The sequence below is a fragment of the Piliocolobus tephrosceles genome, chromosome 14 (assembly GCF_002776525.5).
Source record: "Piliocolobus tephrosceles isolate RC106 chromosome 14, ASM277652v3, whole genome shotgun sequence".
In the NCBI taxonomy this organism is placed as follows: Eukaryota; Metazoa; Chordata; class Mammalia; order Primates; family Cercopithecidae; genus Piliocolobus; species Piliocolobus tephrosceles.
Window position 1 is genome coordinate 60,829,893 of NC_045447.1, and position 22,581 is coordinate 60,852,473.

Below are 22,581 nucleotides of genomic sequence, written 5' to 3' on the forward strand. Positions count from 1 at the left end.
CCTCTCCCCGCCCCGCTCCCAACAGGCGCCTCTCCCCGCGGCGGGGCCCCTCACCTAGGCAACAGACCTTCTCACCCCTACCCGGCCCCCACCTATCTAGGAGGGCAGGCATTGGGGGAGGGCGCCGGGACGTGCCCTAGGGTGACACTCGGGGTAGGATAGGGCGAGCTGCCGCGGGTCACGTGCTGCGGAGGCTCGGGGAGGGGCGGCGAGGCGGGGTTTATAGCCCGGGCGCCCGCGGGCCCCACGCTTTGAACGGGTGGTGGCAGCGGGAGTCGCCTTCGGGACGCGCCTGCTCTCCGCCTTTTGCTGCAGTCCGTCGGTGAGTGCGCGCCCACTCGGCGCCCCAGCGAGCCGGTCCGGGGTCCCCAGCAGCGCCCAGTTAGGGTGGGGAGCTCCCTGGGGCTTCGGGGCCGCTGCTCTGCTCCCCACGGGGCTCTAAGGTGGACAGGACGCGGGGGTGGTGGTCCGAGATCCTCCGCTCGCCTCGCGGCTTCCAGATCCTGGCCGGGTAGGGGCGGCCTCCTGAACCCGCGCTTTCGACCCTTGCCTTTGTAAGTTGAGGCTTCTTTCCTGCCAACAGATTTAGGGCGATTGCTATCAAATGTCCCTTGACCTGCCTGGGTGGTTGTGGGGAAACAATTAACATTTGTCGAAGGGACATTATCGAAAGGGAAACGCGTTAGAAAACCGCATTTTTTTTTGACGGAATCTCCCTTTGTCGCCCAGGCTGGAGTGCAATGACTCCGCCTCCTGGGTTCAAGCGATTCTCCTGCCTCAGCCTCCAGAGCAGCTGGTATTACAGGTGCCCGCCACCACGCCCGGCTCATTTTTGTATTTTTAGTAGAAACGGGGTTTCACCATGTTGGTTAGCCTAGTCTTGAACTCCTGACCTCAAGGAATCCACCTGACTTGGCCTCCCAAAGTGCTGGGGTTACAGGCGTGAGCCACCGCGCCCAGCCCGAAAACCGCATTTTATGGGTACACATTTTATGGATACACAATAGGAGTGGGATACTGATACTGGCGCGTCTTCCGCCTTCAGAGTAGTGGTGGCTCCGTTCTTGGCGAGGGGAGGGTGAGCTGGGCGGGTCGGGCACGGACGACCGCAATCAGGTTCTTTCCCTCCCAGCTCCCGCCGCGGTCGGCTTTGTGTGGGGATGGGCTTTGGGGATACTAAGATGACGTTTAAAGGCGTCCTGAAGTGCTTCTCCTTCCTCAGAGCACCTTCTTGCTGCTGTGCGTAGTCTCCCCTAAACTAGCTTCCGTCCTTTCACAAGGAAGTTTTATTACGTCCCTGCAAAGTGTTCCCACTTGATCCCCACAAGAATCCCGGCTGACCAAGATGTCTTCTGCTTGAAATCTCTCTTTAGTCTTAACCTGGGTTTTAACTTGGCTAGCATTTTTGTCAACAGATACTGCCCTTCAAAAGGCATCTCTCTGTCTTGAGGGAGAAACAAAACAAGTTTGTCAACAACTTTGCTTCTCCCTCCTGAGTATTGCAAGTTTATACATAAGCTCTGAAACCTTGCCTCAAAAGAGGGAAGAGGGTTGTGTGCGTGTGGATCCTTCAGGAGGGGGACTCTGAGAGCTGGAGAGAGGAAAGAAGTACAGAAGACTACATGGAACTCACCCTGAATTTTTCTCTACTTGAAATCAGCATTTGCCTGGGTTGGGGAATGAATTTGGGAGAGTCTTACCCCAGTGTTCTGAAATAAGTCTCTTTTCTGCAGATTTCTTTCTCCAGAAAGAAAAATGGCATCCGTTGCAGTTGATCCACAACCGGTATGAATTTCTAGTAGCCTTTGCCTACTTTCTCTCCTCTTGTGTTTTGAGACATTAATAAGCACACCCTCCCTACTTTGATTGCAGAGTGTGGTGACTCGGGTGATCAACCTGCCCTTGGTGAGCTCCACGTATGACCTCATGTCCTCAGCCTATCTCAGTACAAAGGACCAATATCCCTACCTGAAGTCTGTGTGTGAGATGGCAGAAAAGGGCGTGAAGACCATCACCTCCGTGGCCATGACCAGTGCTCTGCCCATCATCCAGAAGCTAGAACCGCAAAGTGAGTTCTGATTTTTCAAGATGCAGTCAAGGAACTGGTCAGTGGTGAGCCCCTGAGCTCCCAGCAGTAACATCCAGAACTCCTCAGACCTTCCTGGGGTATATACTGCCTTTACCTAGAAACTTTCAGGTGACCCTCATTACCGTAAAAGGCCTGTTTCTTTTTCTTTTCTTTTTTTTTTTTTGAGATGGAGTCTCGGTCTATTGCCCAGGCTGTAGCGCAGTGGCGTGATCTCAGCTCACCACAACCTCTGCCTGCTGGGTTCAAGGGATTCTCCTGCCTCAGCCTCCTGAGTAGCTGGGACTACAGGCTCCCGCCACCACACCCAGCTACTTTTTGTATTTTTAGTAGAGACGTGGTTTCACAATATTGGCCAGGCTTAACTCCTGACTTTGTGATTCACCTACCTTGGCCTCCCAAAGTGCTGGGATTACAGGCATGAGCCAACGCGCCTGTCCATAGAAGGCCTGTTTCATAGCATTGGCAGATGTTTATGATCCTTTAATTAAAAATCCCCCAGAGGATGGATATGGTGGCCTACACCTGTAATCCTAGCACTTTGGGCGGCCTAGATGGGAGGATTGCTTGAGGCCTGGAATTTGAGACTGCTCATTGCAGTCTCTGCCTCCAGGACTCAGGCGATTCTTCTGCCTCAGCTCCCCAAGTAGTTGGAATTACAGGCGTACACCACCATGCCCAGTTAATTTTGTATTTTTAGTAGAGACAGGGTTTCGCCCTGTTGGCCAGGCTGGTCTGGAACTCCTGACCTCAGGTGATGCGCCCAGCTTGGCCTCCCGAAGTGCTGGGACTACAGGTGTGAGCCACCATGCCCGGCTGTGAATGAGTTTTAGAAATGGATAGTGGTGATGGTTGTATAATGTTGTAAATGGACTTAATGCCACTGAATTGCACGGTTAAAAATGGTTGAAATGGTGAAGTTTGTTGTGTATATTTTACCAAAAAAATAGAAATCTCATACTCCATGAGAAATCTCATACTGTCATACTTAATAGTCACTCCCCATTTCCTTCCAACCGCCCTGAGGCAGCTACTAATCTACTTTGTCTTTATAGATGTGCCTATGCTGGATATTTCTTTTTTTTTTTTTTGAGACGGAGTCTTGCTCTGTCGCCCGAGCTGGAGTGCAGTGGCCTGATCTCAGCTCACTGCAAGCTCCGCCTCCCGGGTTTACGCCATTCTCCTGCCTCAGCCTCCGGAGTAGCTGGGACTACAGGCGCCCGCCACCTCGCCCGGCTAGTTTTTTGTATTTTTAGTAGAGACGGGGTTTCAGCGTGTTAGCCAGGATGGTCTCGATCTCCTGACCTCGTGATCCGCCCGTCTCGGCCTCCCAAAGTGCTGGGATTACAGGCTTGAGCCACCGCGCCCGGCCTGGATATTTCTTATAAATCATAAAATGTGTGGGCTTTTTTGTGGGGAAAAGAGAGAGAGATCAGACTGCTACTGTGTCTATATAGAAAGAAGTAGACATAAGAGACTCCATTTTTGTTCTGTACTAAGAAAAATTCTTCTGCCATTGAGATGCTGTTAATCTGTAACCCTACCCCCAACCCTGTCCTTGCAGAGACATGTGCTGTGGTGACTCAAGGTTTAGTGGATTTGGGGCTGCGCAGGATGTGCTTTGTTAAACAAGTGCCCGAAGGCAGTATGTTTATTAAAAGTCATCACCATTCTCTTAATGTCAAGTCCCCAGGGACACAAACACTACACGCAGGGACCTCTGCCTAGGAAAGCTAGGTATTGTCCAAGATTTCTCCCCATGTGATAGTCTGAAATATGGCCTCATGGGATGGGAAAGACCTGATCCTCCCCCAGTCCTAGGACACCCGTAAAGGGTCTATGCTGAGGAGGATTAGTAAAAGAGGAAAGAAGGCCTCTTGGCAGTTGAGATAGAGAAAGGCTTCAGTCTCCTGGCCATCCCTAGGCAATGGAATGAAACCCAATTGTATGTTCTATTTACTGAGATAGGAGAAAAGAGATAGGAGAAAACCACCTTAGGGCTGGAGGTGGGACGTGCTAGCAGGCAATGCTGCTCTTTATGCACTGAAAATGTTTATGGAGATGTTTGCATATATGCACATCAAAGCACAGCCCTTTTCCTTAAACTTACTCATGTCACAGAGATCTTTGTTCACATGTCTTTCTGCTGACCTTCTTCCTGCTGTGACCCTATTGTCCTGCCACTTCCCCCTCTCTGAGATGGTAAAGATAATTATCAATAAATACTGAGGGAACTCAGAGACCGGTGCTGGTGTGGGTCCTCTCTATGCTGAGCTCTGGTCCCCTGGGCCCACTTTCCTTTCTCTATGTCTCTGTGTCTCTTTCTTAAGTCTCTTGTTCCACCTGACCAGAAACGCCCACAGGTGTGGAGGGGCAGGCCACCCCTTCATCTTTGTGATTGGCTTCTTTCTTTCTTTTTTTTTTTTTTTGAGACGGAGCCTTGCTCTGTTGCCCGGGCTGGAGTGCAGTGGCCGAATCTCAGCTCACTGCAAGCTCCGCCTCCCGGGTTTACGCCATTCTCCTGCCTCAGCCTCCCGAGTAGCTGGGACTACAGGTGTCCGCCACGTCGCCCGGCTAGTTTTTTTTTGTATTTTTTAGTAGAGACGGGGTTTCACAGTGTTAGCCAGGATGGTCTCGATCTTCTGACCTCGTGATCCGCCCGTCTTGGCCTCCCAAAGTGCTGGGATTACAGGCTTGAGCCACCACGCCCGGCTGTGATTGGCTTCTTTCATTGAGCATAATGTTTTCAAAGTTAATCTATCTTGTCACATCATATCAGTACTTCATCTCTTTTTATTGTGGAATAGTAATTCACTGTCTAGACAGACAATATTTTATTCATTCTTCAACTGATGGATGTTTGGGTTCGTTCTACTTTTGGAGATTATGTATAATGCTTCTATGAACATTTGTGTACAAGTTTTTGTGTGGACATATGTTTTCAGGTTTTTATGGTATATACCTAGGAGTGGAATTGCTGGGTTATATAATAAGTATTTAAGCTTTTGAGGAGCTGCCAGACTGTTTTCCAAATCAGCTGTACCATTTTACATTCCCACCAACACTGTATGCAGGCTCCAATGTCTCCACATCGTGAACTGCTTTTGCATAAAGATTTAAATCATTCCTTCAAATGGTTAAGCCAAGGACTTTTAGGATTATAAGGAGCCTTTTTTTTTTTTTTTTTTTTTTGTGAGACGGAGTCTCGCTCTGTCGCCCAGGCTGGAGTGCAGTGGCCGGATCTCAGCTCACTGCAAGCTCCGCCTCCTGGGTTTACGCCATTCTCCTGCCTCAGCCTCCCGAGTAGCTGGGACTACAGGCGCCCGCCACCTCGCCTGGCTAGTTTTTTGTATTTTTAGTAGAGACTGGGTTTCAGCGTGTTAGCCAGGATGGTCTCGATCTCCTGACCTCGTGATCCGCCCGTCTCGGCCTCCCAAAGTGCTGGGATTACAGGCTTGAGCCACCGCGCCCGGCCTATAAGGAGCCTTTAGAGACCAGCCATTCCAACTCTGCTACTTCCTAAATGAATTTGGTGCTAGTACTTGGCTTGGTATTCTTAGTGGGAAGCTCACACTGAAATCTCCCTTGTTAGGGAGATCCAGGGTGGTCTTAGCATACTCTTTCCTAGTGAGAACCCCAAATACACTGACATGTGCTGTAGTAAGTGTAGGTAGGGATTAAACTGGCTTGGGAATATCAACTTTGAGAGAGTTTCCAGATACCTTATTCTCTGAATGAGAGTTCAGGGAAAGCCTGAATACTCTTGGCATTAACATTAGGGGCCAGTCGATGAGGAAGAAGCTTCAGAGCCAGCTTCCTGTTTGTCCTGTCACTGCCTCTGCCTGCTCCTCCCTCACACCCCCATATTTCCTTCTCTGTAGAAGAGAGTTGCCAGCAACTTGCCAGGCCTCTTTCTGTCAGAGCTAGAGAAACCAGGCAATGCATTCTGTTGTATAAGATCAACATTCTTGCCTTTTTTTTTTTTTTTTTGAGATGGAGTCTTGCTCTGTCACCCAGGCTGGAGTGCAGTGGCACGATCTTGGCTCACTGGAACCTCTGTTTCCCGGGTTTACGCCATTCTCCTGCCTCAGCCTCCCGAGTAGCTGGGACTACAGGCACACGCCACCACGCCCAGCTAATTTTTGTATTTTTAGTAGAGACAGAGTTTCACCATGTTGGCCAGGATGGTCTCGGTCTCTTGACCTTGTGATCCACCCACCTCAGCTTCCCAAAGTGCTGGTATTACAGGCATGAACCACTGCTCCCGGCCCATTTTTACCATTTTTTTAATAAGGCTAAAAGTATAAGGTATGGTAATGTGTGTTCATTCTATACCTACAGTACTACATTAACATTTTCCCATTTGTAATTCTAGTTGCGGTTGCCAATATCTATGCCTGTAAGGGGCTAGACAGGATTGAGGAGAGACTGCCTATTCTGAATCAGCCATCAACTCAGGTGAGCTTGGGACAAAAGTGCTGAGGCTTGACACTTCACATGTTTTCATGTTCTATCTGTTAGCACAAGCTGTACATACCACAAATAGGCAAATACTTATTTTCCTAACCTGGATCTGGATGTGTGTTTGAAAAATAATGGCCGCTTCCTTACTTCCCGAACTGTTGTCAAGTTGTATCTATGAAGCAGAGAAGAACTAACTTCCTTTGGATTAGAAAACTTTTAGTGTGATGTCTATCAATTTGTGTCTTTGCTCCTGTAGATGAAATTGCTGTCTCAGATTGAATCTCAAACTGATTCTCTTGTGGTATTAAATAAATGCAGAGGTGATATATATATAAACTTTTCTCACCTGGCTTGTACAATGCTGCCAGGAACTACCATCCATATGGGATAGCTAGCCAGTGTTGACAAAAATGATAGGCTCATCTGTCCTGGTGATCCTTTGGTTCAGATAATGTCCTAAAATTTTGTTAAGAATTAAGAATGGCAGAATTAAGAATACAGAATGGCACAAAAGGATATCAGTTAGGGAAAAATATAGCTCTGTGTCTTTTCATAATCTAAATGCAGTCATCTGTCAGTTAGTGATGGGAATATGTTTTGAGAAATGCATCATTAGGTGATTTTGCCATTGTGTGAACATCACAGAATACACTCACACCAATCTAGATGGTAGAGCCCAGTGGTCCCCAAGCTTTTTGGCACCAGGAACTGGTTCCGTGGAAGACAGTTTTTCCATGGACCAGCAGGGGGCGGGTGGTGTTTTTGGGACGATTCAAGTGTACTATATTTATCATTAGATTCTCATAAGGAGCATGCAACTGCACGCATGGGCATGCACAGTTCACAGGGTTAGGGTTAGGTCTCCTATGAGAATCTAATGCCGCCTCTGACTGGTAATGGACTGGTAATGGTCCATGGCCCGGGGGTTAGGGACTCATGGTATAGCCTGCTATATACCTAGACTGTATGGTATATAGCCTGTTGCTTGCTTCTACGCTACAAACCTTCACAGCATGACTACACTGACTACTATAACACAATGATAAGTATTTGTGTATCTAAATGTAGAAAAGGTACAGTGAAAAAAAAAAGGTATACCTGTTATAGGGCAGTCCATTATAATCTTATGGGACTATCATTGAATATGTGGTCCACCGCTGACCAAAATGTTATGTGGTTCACAACTATAGATAAGTTTAGTGTATAGCCTTTAGAATGCTTGTGCAAATCTTTAAAATTTTTCACTTACATTGCTTGAGACTATGCTAATGGTGAGAGCTATTTTCCATTTTGGATATTTTCTTTAAATGTTGGTAACTTGTGTTACCAACACAAGTTCGGCTCACTGCAGCCTCTTCCTCCTGGGTTCAGGCAATTGTCCTGCTTCAGCATCCCTAGTAGCTGGGTTCACAGGCACGCCCCGCTATACCCAGCTATTTTTTGTTTGTTTGTTTTTGAGATGGAGTTTCACTCTTGTTGCCCAGGCTATAGTGCAATGGTACAATTTCGGCTCACTGCAACCTCCGCCTCATGGGTTCAAGTGATTCTTCTGCCTCAGTCTCCCAAGTAGCTGGGGTTACAGGCATGTGCCACCACGCCCAACTAATTTTTTTGTATTTAGTAAAGACAGCGTTTCACCATGTTGGTCAGGCTGGTCTTGAACTCCTGACCTCAGGTGATCCAACTGCCTCAGCTTTCCAAAGTGCTGGGATTACAGGCGTGAGCCACCATGCTGGCCATGTATAATAACTGCATACTAATAACACCCTGAGGGCCAGTTTTAGTTTGATCTTCAGTTTCCTCTCTGAAATTATGTGACTTTGGAATAAGCTATATAACTTACCTTTTCTTTTCTCTTTTCTTTTCTCTTTTTTCTTTTTTTTTTTTTTTTGAGACAGGGTCTTGCTCTGTCACCCAGGCTGAGTGCAGTGGCACAATCACGGCTCACTGCAGCCTTGGCAAATAGACAGATTTCATATCTGTTTACTTCATTTGCTCCTCCAGCAATTCCCAAGGATTGGCAGGTAGGGCAGATATACTTGATAGGGAAATTCAGGCTCATCAACTCTTAGTGACTTGCCCAAGACCTAAAGCTAGAGTGAGAGGACTAGATTCCTTCTTTAACTCTTAAGCTGTGCTGCCTTAGCTAAGACCTTGAGTATATCCTTGTACTCATGTTTCTCACCAGCCAAGGGATCTGCTTTTCTACTTATAGATTGTTGCCAATGCCAAAGGTGCTGTGACTGGGGCAAAAGATGCTGTGACAACTACTGTGACTGGGGCCAAGGATTCTGTGGCCAGCACGATCACAGGGGTGATGGACAAGACCAAAGGGGCAGTGACTGGCAGTGTGGAGAAGACCAAGTCTGTGGTCAGTGGCAGCATTAACACAGTATTGGGGAGTCGGATGATGCAGCTTGTGAGCAGTGGCGTAGAAAATGCACTCACCAAATCAGAGCTGTTGGTAGAACAGTACCTCCCTCTCACTGAGGAAGAACTAGGTAACTGGAATTTTATCTTCAAATACTGTTTTATATTAAATCTTTTTTAAACAGCTTCACTGACATACACTCTCATCTTTAGTCTAAATTTACATAGTTGTGCAAGCATCACCGCAATACAGTTTTAGAATACCTCTGCTACCCCAAAAGATTCTCATGCCTGTTTGCAGTCAATCCTTTTTAATTTAATTTAATTTTATAGAGATGGGATCTCACTATGTTACACAGGCTGATCTCGAACTCCTGGGTTCAAACGATCCACCTGCCTTGACTTCCCAAAGTGTTGGGATTACAGATGTGAGCAACCACTAATCTTTTTGCCTTTATAGATTTTCCTTCCTAAAGCAATCATAAAGTTCACATTGAATTGTACATAGTAAGTTTTCAAACTTTGGCAAAAATTGGCCTTGAAAAATATTTTCTGTAAATGGATTGTGTTTAATGGATTGCTTTATAAAATCCTCATTATAAAGAATCATCATTAGGTAATGTGTGCCAGGTACCATTCCACTCAAGTTCACTGTAGGCTGGGTGCAATGGTGCATGCCTGTAATCTCAGCACTTTGGGAGGCTGAGACAGGCAGATCACTTGAGTTCAGGAATTTGAGATTAGCCTGGGCAACATGACGAAACCCTAAAAAACACGAAAATTAGCTGGGCGTGGTGGCTTGTTCCTATATTCCCAGCTACTCGGGAGGCTGAGGTGAGAGGATCAGTTGAGCCTGGGAGGTTGAGGCTGCAGTGAGCCAAGATTGCGCCACTGTACTCCAGGCTGGGCAACAGAGCAAGACGCTGTTTCCAAAAAAAAAAAAAAGGCAGTTTACTCTAGTGGGAAAAACGTGTAGATGCATGCAGTGTGTAGCAGATACAGTAATATGTTCAGGGTAGTCAAGTCCAGCAGCGGACATGAGCAGTCTTGGAAAAATGACTACATGATTGCTAAATGATTGGGTAGAAGTAAGAAAGTCAAGACCCAGGTTAGAGTCCAGGCCTTATCAGTTGTCGCTGTGATCCCTTAAGTGTTTTTTATCTCTTATTTCTAACTTCAGAAAAAGAAGCAAAAAAAGTTGAAGGATTTGATCTGGTTCAGAAGCCAAGTTATTATGTTAGACTGGGATCCCTATCTACCAAGCTTCGCTCCCGTGCCTACCAGCAGGCTCTCAGCAGGGTTAAAGAAGCTAAGCAAAAAAGCCAAGAGACCATTTCTCAGCTCCATTCTACTGTTCACCTGGTGAGTAAAACTTTATTTTAAGGTATCTGAAGTGGGTTCATTTATCTCTAGGACCAAGAATTAATGTAATCACAAAATCTAAGAATTTCACTCTTACTTGAACAATCCAGTAGAAAACTGGACAAAGAATATGAAGACAGCTCACAGAAAAAGGAAGTATAAATAGCTGAAATATATGAAGCAATGCTAATCTCGCTCTGAGGGGTCAAGTACTGACATCTCTCTTGTCCTGCCACACGGGAAATGTGGCTGTTGGCAATGGTGTAGAGAAAGAACCACACTTATACAGCTCTTGCTCTAAGGGACTGATTCAAGAGACAGTTTTAGGAAAGTTACAAACATACCCACTCTTCAAGCAGTTTTACTTTTTATCTTATGGATGTGTATATTTGTTTAAAGTTGCAAGAGACTATAACAATGCACATCCACTAACAGGACTAATTAAATTGATATATCACAATAGACTACTGTAGCCATTAAAGGTTGCCAAGTTAGAGAACAGTGTGTACCATTCTGTACTGCCATAAGAAAACCATTTCTTCCTTGAAGGGGAAATAGGTGGTTGGCAACAGGGAAGAGGAAGGTCAAATTCCTTTCTGTTTTATAATTCTAACTTATCCTTTACTCATGTACACATTAAATTTTAGTTGCTGGCTGGGCGTGGTGGCTCATGCCTATAATCCCAGCACTTTAGGAGGGCAAGGTGGGCAGATCACCTGAGGTCAGGAGTTCGAGACCAGCCTGGCCAACATGGTGAAACCCTATCTCTACTAAAAATACAAAAATTAGCTGGGCATGGTGGCATATGCCTGTAATCCCAGCTACTCACGAGGCTGAGATAGGACAATCACTTGAACCTGGGAGACGGAGGTTCAGGGAGCTATGATCACGCCACTGCACTTCAGTCTGGGTGACGCAGTGAGACTCTCTCAAAAAAAAAAAAAAGAAATTTTTTTTTTTTTTAGTTGCTTTACCTGTGCTAAACTGGAGGTAAATTTGGAGTCAGTGATTTAACAGTTAGAGGCAGTAAAGAGCTATTACTGCTTGGTTCATTTACACATACTGATAATAAATAACAATGATAGCAGGAATAGATCTCATTCAACTCCAGGAAATTCTTAGTTTTTATATTGCCTGATTTACATCATACATCTGCAAACAGGCTAACATGAATATCTGACTTGTGTGTTCCTTTGTCTTGTTTCATTGTGTCTAGATTGAATTTGCCAGGAAGAATGTGCATAGTGCCAATCAGAAAATTCAGGATGCTCAGGATAAGCTCTACCTCTCATGGGTGGAGTGGAAAAGGAGCATTGGATACGATGATACTGATGAGTCCCACTGTGCTGAGGTAAGATGACTGGGACAGTCATTCGCTGATTTCTGAAGAAGTTCTTATCAGACTTTTCAATTTTTCCATACTATGTCTTAGAATACTCTTCTGTATCAAAAGGTTGAACAATACCATGTGCATAGGTGGCTAGTTACGTGGCAGAAAAGCAAAACTAGGCAGGGAATAATTTTATCTAACAACCTATGAGTATACATATGCCCCAAGTGAGATACAACTAAATGAGAAACACAGGCCTTGCCCTCATAATAGGTACAGACTAACGGGATATAGCCAGCCATGCTGTCCTATTGTGCCTTTTTTTTTTTTTTTAATGCTCCTTGCAGAAGAGGGCTATCCCATAGGCAGTATGCTCAGAGTAGCCAAGTCCAAGTCCGGTTGTTTGTTTTTCTTTTTTTTTTTTTTTTTTGAGACAGAGTCTCGCTCTGTTGCCCAGGCTGGAGTGCAGTGGCCGGATCTCAGCTCACTGCAAGCTCCGCCTCCTGGGTTTACACCATTCTCCTGCCTCAGCCTCCCCAGTAGCTGGGACTATAGGTGCCTGCCACCTTGCCCGGCTGGTTTTTTTATATTTTTTAGTAGAGACGGGGTTTCACCATGATAGCCAGGATGGTCTCAATCTCCTGACCTCGTGATCCGCCCATCTCGGCCTCCCAAAGTGCTGGGATTACAGGCTTGAGCCACCGTGCCCGGCCGTCTGGTTGTTTTTTAACAGCATAAATACAGGTACTATTGGCCGGGCGCGGTGGCTCACGCCTCTAATCCCAACACTTTGGGAGGCCGAGGTGGGCAGATCATGAGGTCAGGAAATCAAGACCATCCTGGCTAACCCTGTCTCTACTAAAAATACAAAAAATGAGCCAGGCATGATGGCACATGCCTGTAGTCCCAGCTACTCGGGCGGCTGAGGCAGGATAATCGCTTGAACCCAGGAGGCAGAGGTTGCAGTGAGCCGAGATCACACCACTGCCCTCCAGCCTGGGCAACAGAGCAAGACTCTGTCTCAAAAAACAAAAGAAAATATATGGGAAGACTATCTCAGGCAGCCTTGGAGTAGGGGTAGGTGAGTCACATTGCTTCCTGGAAGAGATGAATGGTAAACTGAGAACTAATGGGTAAATTAGGCGAAAGGGCAATAAGGTGACTAAGGTTCTAGAGAGAAGACATAGCATCTTGGCTGGGTATAATGGCTCACACCTGTAATCTCAGCACTTTGGGAGGCCAAGGCAGGCAGATCACTTGAGCCCAGGAATTCAGGACCAGCCTGGGCAACTGTGAAACCCCCATCTCTACAAAAAATGCAAAAATTAGCAGGGCGTGGTGGTGTGCACCTGTAGTCCTAGTTGCTCGGGAGGCTGAGGTGGGTGGATCACCTAAGCCCAAGAGGTCAGGGCTGCAGTGAGCCATGATTGTGCCACTGCCCTCCAGCCTGGGAGACAGACTGAGACCCTGTCTCAAAAAGAAAAAAAGAAAAAAAAACAGAAAGAAATATCCTCTAGGATATTCTAGGAAATGTCCTAGAAAGTGATTTTTTGTGTCCCAAAAGCTCTGAAGTCAGTAGACAGCGTTTCACCATTTTGGCCAAGATGGTCTCAATCTCCCTCAAGGAGCGTGTCTTGTCATCTTATTTGAGGAGGGATTATATACATTACACTACTAGCATGAAGTACATTTCCATTCTTTTGGGTCTCCCCTACCTAATATGTTTCTTCAGTTTAAGATGATGAACTTTGGAGACTCAGGCACTAGTTCGAATCCCTACCCAGCTGTTTTCCAGTTGTTAACTGAAGCCATCTACTTAAACTCTAAGCTTATATCCACATCTATGAAATGTGAATAATACTGCTGCACTCGGTATTGTAATGAGGATTTTTAAAAACCGAAGAAGCCATAATATGTGGTGGACACATAACCAGCTTACTGTCATTGAACTAACTTAACATAGCACTGCTGGATCCACTGCTAATTTTAAGTTTTATTTTTAGCACATTGAGTCACATACTCTTGAAATTGCCCGCAACCTGACTCAGCAGCTCCAGACCACGTGCCACAACCTCCTGTCCAACATCCAAGGCGTACCGCAGAACATCCAAGATCAGGCCAAGCACATGGGGGTGATGGCAGGCGACATCTACTCAGTGTTCCGCAGTGCTGCCTCCTTTAAGGAAGTGTCTGACAGCCTCCTCACTTCTAGCAAGGGGCAGCTGCAGAAAATGAAGGAATCTTTAGATGACGTGATGGATTATCTTGTTAACAACACGCCCCTCAACTGGCTGGTAGGTCCCTTTTATCCTCAGCTGACTGAGTCTCAGAATGCTCAGGACCAAGGTGCAGAGATGGACAAGAGCAGCCAGGAGACCCAGCGATCTGAGCACAAAACTCATTAAACCTGCCCCTGTCACTAGTGCATGATGTGGCCAGGCAGATGACCTGTTATGTTGAAATTAACTTGCTAGGCAACCCTAAATTGGGAAGCAAGTAGCTAGTAAAAAGGCCCTCAATTATAGTTGTTTCCAGCTGAATTGAGAGCTTTAAAGTTTCTGGCATTAGCAGATGATTTCTGTTCACCTGGTAAGAAAAGAATGCTAGGCTTGTCAGAGCCTATAGCCAGAACTCAGAAAAAATTCAAGTGCACTTATGTTCTCATTCTGTGGCCATTGTGTTGCCTCTGTTACTGTTTGTATTGAATAAAAACATCTTCATGTGGGCTGGGGTAGAAACTAGTGTCAGCTCTGGTATGATCTGAAAAGGCCTCTTCACTGGTTTATCTCATGATCATTACTTGTAAAACTTGATTTTAGCTTTTTATTTCTCAAATAGGAATAATACTATGTTTGAATTCAATAAAATTCACTGCAGGATAGACCAGTTACATGCTGTTTGTTCCATATGCTTCGTGTGTTGCTTTCGTAGAGCTACTTAACTTGCATGACAGAGTTATTATACATACGTGAATTTCAGTTGGCCTGTTGGGGAATTTGGCAGAGTGAGAACATTGGAAGGCTAATGTCAAAAATGGGATGCTTGATAACAGATTAAAAAAAACCTAAAAGCTGATGTGCATATTCAAATTTTACTAGGTGACAGTTGGCCCTCTTTGTTTGCCAACTTACTGGATTCCCTGTGAGTGGGTTTTTTTTTTTTTTTTTTTTTTTTTTTTGAGATGGAGTCTCCCGCCCAGGCTGGAGTGCAGTGGCCGGATCTCAGTTCACTGCAAGCTCCGCCTCCTGGGTTTACGCCATTCTCCTGCCTCAGCCTCCCGAGTAGCTGGGACTACAGGCGCCCGCCAAATCGCCTGGCTAGTTTTTTGTATTTTTTAGTAGAGACGGGGTTTCACCGTGTTAGCCAGGATGGTCTCGATCTCCTGACCTCATGATCCGCCCGTCTCGGCCTCCCAAAGTGCTGGGATTACAGGCTTGAGCCACCGCGCCCGGCCATGAGTGGGTTTTTAAACCAGTAAAATGTTCTAGTCATGTCGGACTACCTCACTGAAAAGGAATCAGAGCTGAAAGGAAGTGAGTGATTATTTAAATCAGTATCATGTAAAGTCATTGGGCATTTCTTGCCAGGGAACCAGTTAAAGCGTGAGTCCTAGAGAGAGATTCTTCAGTGTCCAGCCTCAGCTGGACTTTACTTACTGTGTTGTTATTTTGGGAGAAAGTCACTAACCTCAGTTGTTGGGGAGCTACGTATAGAAGACCATGTGAGACTAATTAGAAGTAAAACTACTTTAAGCCCCCTGTAGACAAAGGTTTTTTTTTTTTTTTTTTGAGACAGGCGTGAGCCACTGCGCCCGGCCAACAAAGGTTCTTCTTACCTCCTGCCTATAGTATCCAGACTTCTAGTCCATTCAACATTGGTTATTTAGGAACTATCCTGAATCTCCTTATCACGCATATGCAATATGTCAAACTAGTTTTTAAAAGCGAGTCTGAGAACTTGTGAAATAGGCCGGGCGCTGTGGCTCACACCTGTAATCCCAGCACTTTGGGAGGCCGAGGCAGGCAGATCACCTGAGGTTAGGGGTCTGACACCAGCCTGACAAACAACGTGAAACCCTATCTCTACAAAAAATACAAAAATTAGCCTGGCCTGGTGGTGCGTGCCTATAATCCCAGCTACTTGGGAGACTGGGGAAGGAGAATCCCCTACGTCTGGGAGGTGGAGGCTGCAGTGAGCCAAGATCTTGCCACTGCACTCCAACCTGAGCAACAGAGTGAGACTCTGTCTCAAAAAAAAAAAAAAAGAAAAAAAAGGGTATGAAATAGAGCTACATGCTTCTGGCTGTCCCTGCTAAAAGGTAAGCAGGACTACCCTCAGCAGAACTGAAGTCTAACTCAAATTCGTCTCTTTCTATCCTGGTTCACCCCTTTATCTCCATGAAAACGAGGAAGCAGCATATAACTTCACATGCTCCTTTGGTATGAATGAGTCTATTAAACTTTTTCATGGACCAGGCACGGTGGCTCATGCCTGTAATCCCAGCACTTTGGGAGGCCGAGATGGATGGATCCCTTGAGGTCAGAAGTTTGAGACCAGCCTGGCCAACAGGGTGAAACCCAGTCTCTACTAAAAACACAAAAGTTAGGCTGGGCATGGTGGTTCACACCTGTAATCCCAGCATGTTGGGAGGCCAAGGTGGGCAGATCACGAGGTCAGGAGTGGCCAACAGTGGCCAACCTGGCCAATATGATAAACCTCATCTCTACTAAAAATACAAAAATTAGCTGGCCATGGTAGCGTGCACCTGTAATCCCAGCTTCTCGGGAGGCTGAGGCAGGAGAATCTTTTGAACCCGGGAAGTGGAGGTTACAGTGAGCCGAGATTGCACCATCGCACTCCAGCCTGTCCAGCGACAGGGTGAGACTCCATCTCAAAAAACAAACACACACAAAAATTAGCCAGGCATGGCTGTATGCACCTGTAATCCCAGCTACTCGGGGGCTGAGGCACAAGAATCCCCTGAACCAGGCAGGTGGAGGTTGCAGTGAGCCAAGATCTTGCCACTGCACTCCTGCCTGGGTGACAGTGAGACCCTGTCTCAAAAAAAAAAAAGCTTTTTATCAAGTTACAAATTTTTTCTCCTCAGTGTAACTCTAGAAATCAATAAACAGGTGAGTTGAGTTGGAGGGTAGGTAGGAAGTCCCTAGGATTTGTTTTGCAGATAAGGAGCTTCTGGTTTCTGGGAAGGATGGACTTTTGTGATGTATGGGTTTCCAGGATAGAGCCTATTCACTCACTTGCCTCCTTGTTCCCAGTGACTGGCATTTTCTAGGCCTCTGCCTCTTAATTTTTTTTTTTTTTTTTTTTTTTGAAGCAGAATCTTGCTCTGTTGCCCAGGGTGGAGTGCAATGGTGTGGTCTCAGCTCACTGCAACCTCCGCCTCCCAGGTTCAAGCTATTCTCCTGCCCTCAGCCTCCCAAATACAGACGTGTGCCACCACTCCTGGCTGGTTTTTGTCTCTTTAATAGAGATGGGGTTTCACCATGTTGGACAGGCTGGTCTCAAACTCCTGACCTCAGGTGATCCGCCCGCCTCGGCCTCCCAAAATGCTGGGATTACAGGCGTGAGCCACCATGCCCGACTACACATGCTTTCTTATTTTGAATATACACCTTTGTGTTTCCCTATTAATAAGAGTTATAGTGTGTTACTTAAGTTAGTACAAATAAGAAAAAAAAAATTGTAGTGCTTACTGAACAGCTTATGAAAAGAAGAGAGGTCTCAAAGCTCTTCTTCCTGGGCAGGGGCAGGATAAAATGTAGACTATTCTTAGCTTCTAGAAGAGCACCAGCAGCCCTTGCTTTTTGCCGTGAGCTGTGCACATTGGTCATGGTTTTGCTGTCTTTGTCTACATGTATTTCATTCATTTGTCAACATGTCTTAGGATTTGTGGTGTTCTGGAATTTTTTTTTTTTTTTTTTTTTCAATGGGCTCTTGCTCTATTGCTCAGGCAATAGTGCAGTGGTGGGATTGGCTCACTGAAACCTTCGCCTCCCAGGCTCAATTGATTCTCCCTCCTCAGTGTCCTGAGTATCTGGGACCATAGGCATGCACAATCACACCTGGCTAATTTTTGTATTTTTGTAAAGATGGGGTTTCACCATGTTGCCCAGGCTGGTTTCATACTCCTGAGCTCAAATGATCCACTCACCTTGGCCTGCTAAAGTGCTGGGATTCCAGGCATGAGCTACTGAACCTGGTCTGTGTTCTCACATCTTGCAGCTTCATTGTTGCATACACTGGCAGAAAATTTTGGTTTTACAGACTTGTTTTCCTCCAGAAAACAGGTCTTTTGAGGGAAAATACTAAGGCTGACACAGTGTGTAACCATGGCAGGTTCGTAAACACATGACTGCATGAAACCTGGCATGATGTGCCTCAGGGAGGGTTCAAGAACATTTTTTCCTTTGCCTGTCATAATAACATAGTCTTTCTAGTTTGTCCTATGCAAAAATGCAAAGGAACATGATGCATTGGCCATTAATCTCTGAGCCTTAGTTTTCTCATCTATTAAGTTAATGTTGCCTCAACAGATGGAAGTGAGTGTTGAGGATGGGGATGTGTTTTTTTAATTTGCACTAGAAGCATGAGGACATCATCTGTGGGACAGTGATATGTAGTATCTTTAACCTGGCAGTTCAGGTGTGAGTATATAATACCAACTCATGGTTAGGAAAATATATCCACTTTGAAAATGCAGTTTATAGGTATTAAAGAACTAATGAAACTGAGCCTAGTGCTGTGCACCTATAGTCTCAGTTTCTCAGGTGGCTGGGACAGGAAGATTGCTTGAGCCCAGGAGTTTAAGGCTGCAGGAAAGAAACAACTAATGAAGTGAAAAGGAAAAAACTAAAATTTGTTTACATAAGATACAGGGCTCAAGGTCAACTTAAGCCAAAGACTTGTTTTATGGTATCTTTCTTGGTTACCTTTTGAGATGCTGATGCTACCCCGCTCCCTCCACCCCAAAATGAACTTCTTTAGAACTGAATTTACAAAACTTTAGTTTTAGAAATTATCAACTCCTGAAAAAAAAAAAAGTGGTGTCAATTTGACCCTCACTGGGCTAGACCCAGGTCGTATTTTTAGGACTGGTGAGGGTTAAGGACCTCTAACTAACCATCCTAAGCTGAGAGTCAGGAATAGAGTGCTTAGAAGGAAAAGACTGAATCAGGAAATTATACTCTCAATTGGTGGTGAGAGGGAGCACTTCGTTGAGTTTGACAGATGAAACTGCTGATTAACACAGTACATCTTTAATTGTTAAGATGGCCCAGGTGCGGTGGCTCATGCCTGTAATCCTAGCACTTTGGGAGGCCGAGTCGGCAGATCCCTTGAGGCCAGGAGTTCAAGGGCAGCCTAGCCAACATGGTGAAACCTTGTCTTCACGAAAGATACAAAAATTAGCTGGACATTGTGGCTTGCTCCTGTAATTCAAGCTACTGAGGCATGAGAAATTGCTTGAACCTGGGAGGCGAAGGTTGCAGTGAGCCAAGATGGCACCACTGCACTCCAGCCTGGGTGACAGCGAGACTCCATTTCAAAAAAAAAAAAAAATTGTTAAGATTGTCAGTAAGATGACTAAGTGAAGCGATAGGCAGGCAGTCAAAAGGAAAATGTTTGCAATGGGAGGTAGATAGAATTGCCTGGGATTTTTCTCATGTTTTACTTGCTTAAACTAGGCCTGCAGATTAGAGATATGATATGAAATATAATATAATGATGAAAGGTTTTGAATCTCACAAGGGAGTCTTGATACAGAATATACTTTCTAGGTTTTTAGCTGGTACGGATTTTATGAAAGTGCCATTTGAGAGTGCCAATATAAAAGATAGTAGATCTGGTGGGGCACGGTAGCTCATGCCTGTAATCCCAGCACTTTGGGAGGCCAAGGTGGATGGATCACCTGAGGTCAGGAGTTCAAGACCAGCCTTGCCAACATGGTGAAATCCCATCTCTACTGAAAATGCAAAAATTAGCCGGGTGTGGTGGCACACACCTGTAATACCAGGTACTTGGGTGGCTGAGGGAGGAGAATCACTTGAACCTGGGAGGTAGAGGTTGTAGTGAACCGAGTTTGCCCCACTGCATTCCAGCCTGGGTGACAATGAGACTCCATCTCAAAACAAACAAGCAAAACAGAAATCCAATGTCAAATTTTCCATTTTTTCAATTTTTAAGTGTACAATTCTGTGGCATTAAGCACATTCACAATGTTACACAACCATCGCTATTATATTCATCTTAAGCACAGATTCTGTACCCATTAAACAATAACTCCAGGCCAGGTGCGGTGGCTCACGCCTGTAATCCCAGCATTTTGGGAAGCCAAGGAGGGTGGATCACTTGAGGTCAGGAGTTTGAGACCAGCCTGGCCAGTATGGTGAAACCCCATCTCTACTAATACATATAAGAATTAGCTGGGCATGGTCGCAGCACATGCCTGTAATCCAGTTACTCGGGAAACTGAGGCAGGAGAATCGATTTGAACCTGGGAGGCTGAGGTTTCAGTCAGCTGAGATCACGCCACTGCACTCCAACCTGGGGAACAGAGTGAAACTCCTTCTAAAACAAAACAAAACAAAAAAACCCCACAATAACTCCCCAATTTCCCCTTTCCTTCTATTTTTTGAGGGATTTTTTTTTTTTTTTTTTCAGAGACAGAGTCTTGCTCTGTCACCCAGGCTAGAGTGCAGTGGTGCAATCTTGGCTCACTGCAACCTCTGCCTCCTGGGTTCAAGTGATTCTCCTGCCTCAGCCTCCCGAGAAGCTGGGGTTACAGACATCTGCCACTATACCCAACTAATTTTTGTATTTTTAGTAGAGACAGGGTTTCACCATGTTGGCTAGGCTGGTCTTGAACTCCTGACCTCATGATCCACCTGCCAAAGTGTTGGGATTACAGGCGTGAGCCACCACGCCCGGTCTTTTTGAGGGATTTTTGTTGCTGTTAGCTCTTTTTCCTCTGTTAGGTAATCAGCTGCGTTTTTTCCCTCCACTATCAAGATTCTAGCCTTTAGTAATATATGTTATTAATTTTTCTTTTTTTTTTTTTCTTTTTTTTTTTTTTTTGAGAGAGTCTCACTCTGTCGCCCAGGCTGGAGTGCAATGGCACGATCTCGGCTCACTGCTCCCAGGTTCAAGTGATTCTCCTGCCTCAGCCTCCTGAGTAGCTGGGACTACAGGTGCATGCCACCACGCCCAGCTAATTTTTTTGTATTTTTCGTAGAGACAGCGTTCCACTGTGTTAGCCAGAATGGTCTTGATCTCTTGACCTCATGATCAGCCACTTCGGCCTCCCAAAGTGCTGGGATTACAGGCGTGAGCCACTGCGGCCAGCCTTAATTTTCTTGTTTTAATCTGTTGTTTACTAAGAAACATTACCTAGCTTATCAAAATTGTATATAAAATAAAATTTGATAGAGTTTCTTGTCCCTAAAGGCTTTCCTGTGCAGGGAAGAGGTAGGGTTTTGCGATGGCTGTTTCAACCATAAGAAGACCTTTTGTTTCCTCAGTTGCTAGACATTTCCCTAGACACTTGCTTATGGAAAAGTGGGGTATTATGGATTTTGAGAAAGTAATAGATTAATAGTTGAATAACGAGAAATGCTATGTATCTGGTATTTTTTAAAAAGCCTTCATTGACTAGGTTCCACCACTAGTTAGTTTCCTTTTTAAAAGTTTTCCTTAGTGCTTTTATAGTATGAGGGAATTGCAGGAAAAAGACCACAAACATCTTTTCAAAAACACAGCTATGGGCCGGGTGCGGTGGCTCAAGCCTGTAATCCCAGCACTTTGGGAGGCCGAGACGGGCGGATCACGAGGTCAGGAGATCGAGACCATCCTGGCTAACACGGTGAAACCCCGTCTCTACTAAAAAATACAAAAAACTAGCCTGGCGAGGTGGCGGGCGCCTGTAGTCCCAGCTACTTGGGAGGCTGAGGCAGGAGAATGGCGTGAACCTGGGAGGCGGAGCTTGCAGTGAGCTGAGACCCGGCCACTGCACTCCAGCCTGGGCGACAGAGCGAGACTCCGTCTCAAAAAAAAAAAAACAAAAAAACAAAAACACAGCTATGGACAAAGCAAGGTTCACCTACATGCACTAAAGTCTCCATGAGCTCAGATGGACCTGACAACTCGCTTCATCAGTGTTTGTTTCAATATCCAAGATTCTTCTTTTACAGGTGCTTGATTTCACCACCATAGACTTGACATCTGAGACTGATGAGATTCCAGATATTATAGCTTTGGAAGAGGAGAACGGATCAAATCATTCACATGCTAATAACCCTGTCCTCTCAGAGCAAAATGTTAAATAACTAACAACAATAAAATACCCCTTTAGGTTGAATACGCAATTTGCATTACATTAAACTTCCTGTTTTTATTCCTGTGACTTTGAAGTGTGTTAATCTATTTTTTTGGCTACATTGGTCTTAACTGCAATGACACTCTCATCTAAACTTTTTTGTAAGAGATCCTAGTTCTGTGTCATATATCATTTAATATAATTATTTAAAGTTTAATTGCTGAAATACTTATAATAAAAATTGGGCTGTATAATCTTGACTTCATGATTTTTTTTCCCGCTGGTATAGTGAACATTTGTTGTCTTTTGGTCTCCCATGATTCATTCATGCTTATTTTGAAGGTCTCAGTGGGTACAGTGGTCAAGGTTTTTGCTTTCCCTTAGCCTAGTGATGGGCATGTGACTAAAAGAAGGTCAACTAGGAGGAAGCATAGCATGATGGGTAAGGGCTCAGACTCTGGTTTCTAATCTGACTCTGCCACTTACTGTGTGACCTCGAGCAAGTTACTTAATTTCTCTATGCCTCATTTTTTTCATCAGTAAAACAGAAATAGTGTTAGGTTTGCTATGAAGATTAAATAGGGCCGGGCGTGGTGGCTCAAGCCTGTAATCCCAGCACTTTGGGAGGCCGAGATGGGC

The 22,581-nt window shown here is 45.3% G+C and overlaps 1 protein-coding gene across 3 annotated transcripts; it reads left to right on the plus strand.

Annotated features, from left to right (window-relative positions):
- The first annotated feature begins 232 nt into the window (after positions 1 to 232).
- PLIN2 (perilipin 2) lies at positions 233 to 22,193 on the plus strand. Of its 3 annotated transcripts, none has more exons than XM_026453887.1 (9): positions 233 to 322; positions 1,734 to 1,785; positions 1,873 to 2,068; positions 6,462 to 6,544; positions 8,766 to 9,051; positions 10,101 to 10,282; positions 11,499 to 11,633; positions 13,616 to 13,906; positions 21,818 to 22,193. In XM_026453887.1, the coding sequence occupies exons 2-9, from the start codon at positions 1,756 to 1,758 to the stop codon at positions 21,950 to 21,952; spliced, it is 1,338 nt and encodes a 445-aa protein (XP_026309672.1). In that variant the 5' UTR covers positions 233 to 322; positions 1,734 to 1,755; the 3' UTR covers positions 21,953 to 22,193. The 3 variants fall into 3 exon arrangements, with proteins under 3 accessions (XP_026309672.1, XP_023045805.2, XP_026309673.1); XM_026453888.2 differs by lacking the exon at positions 233 to 322 and adding an exon at positions 376 to 554 and having other exon boundaries at positions 21,818 to 21,952; XM_023190037.3 differs by lacking the exon at positions 21,818 to 22,193 and having other exon boundaries at positions 13,616 to 14,502.
- Positions 22,194 to 22,581: the final 388 nt, after the last annotated feature.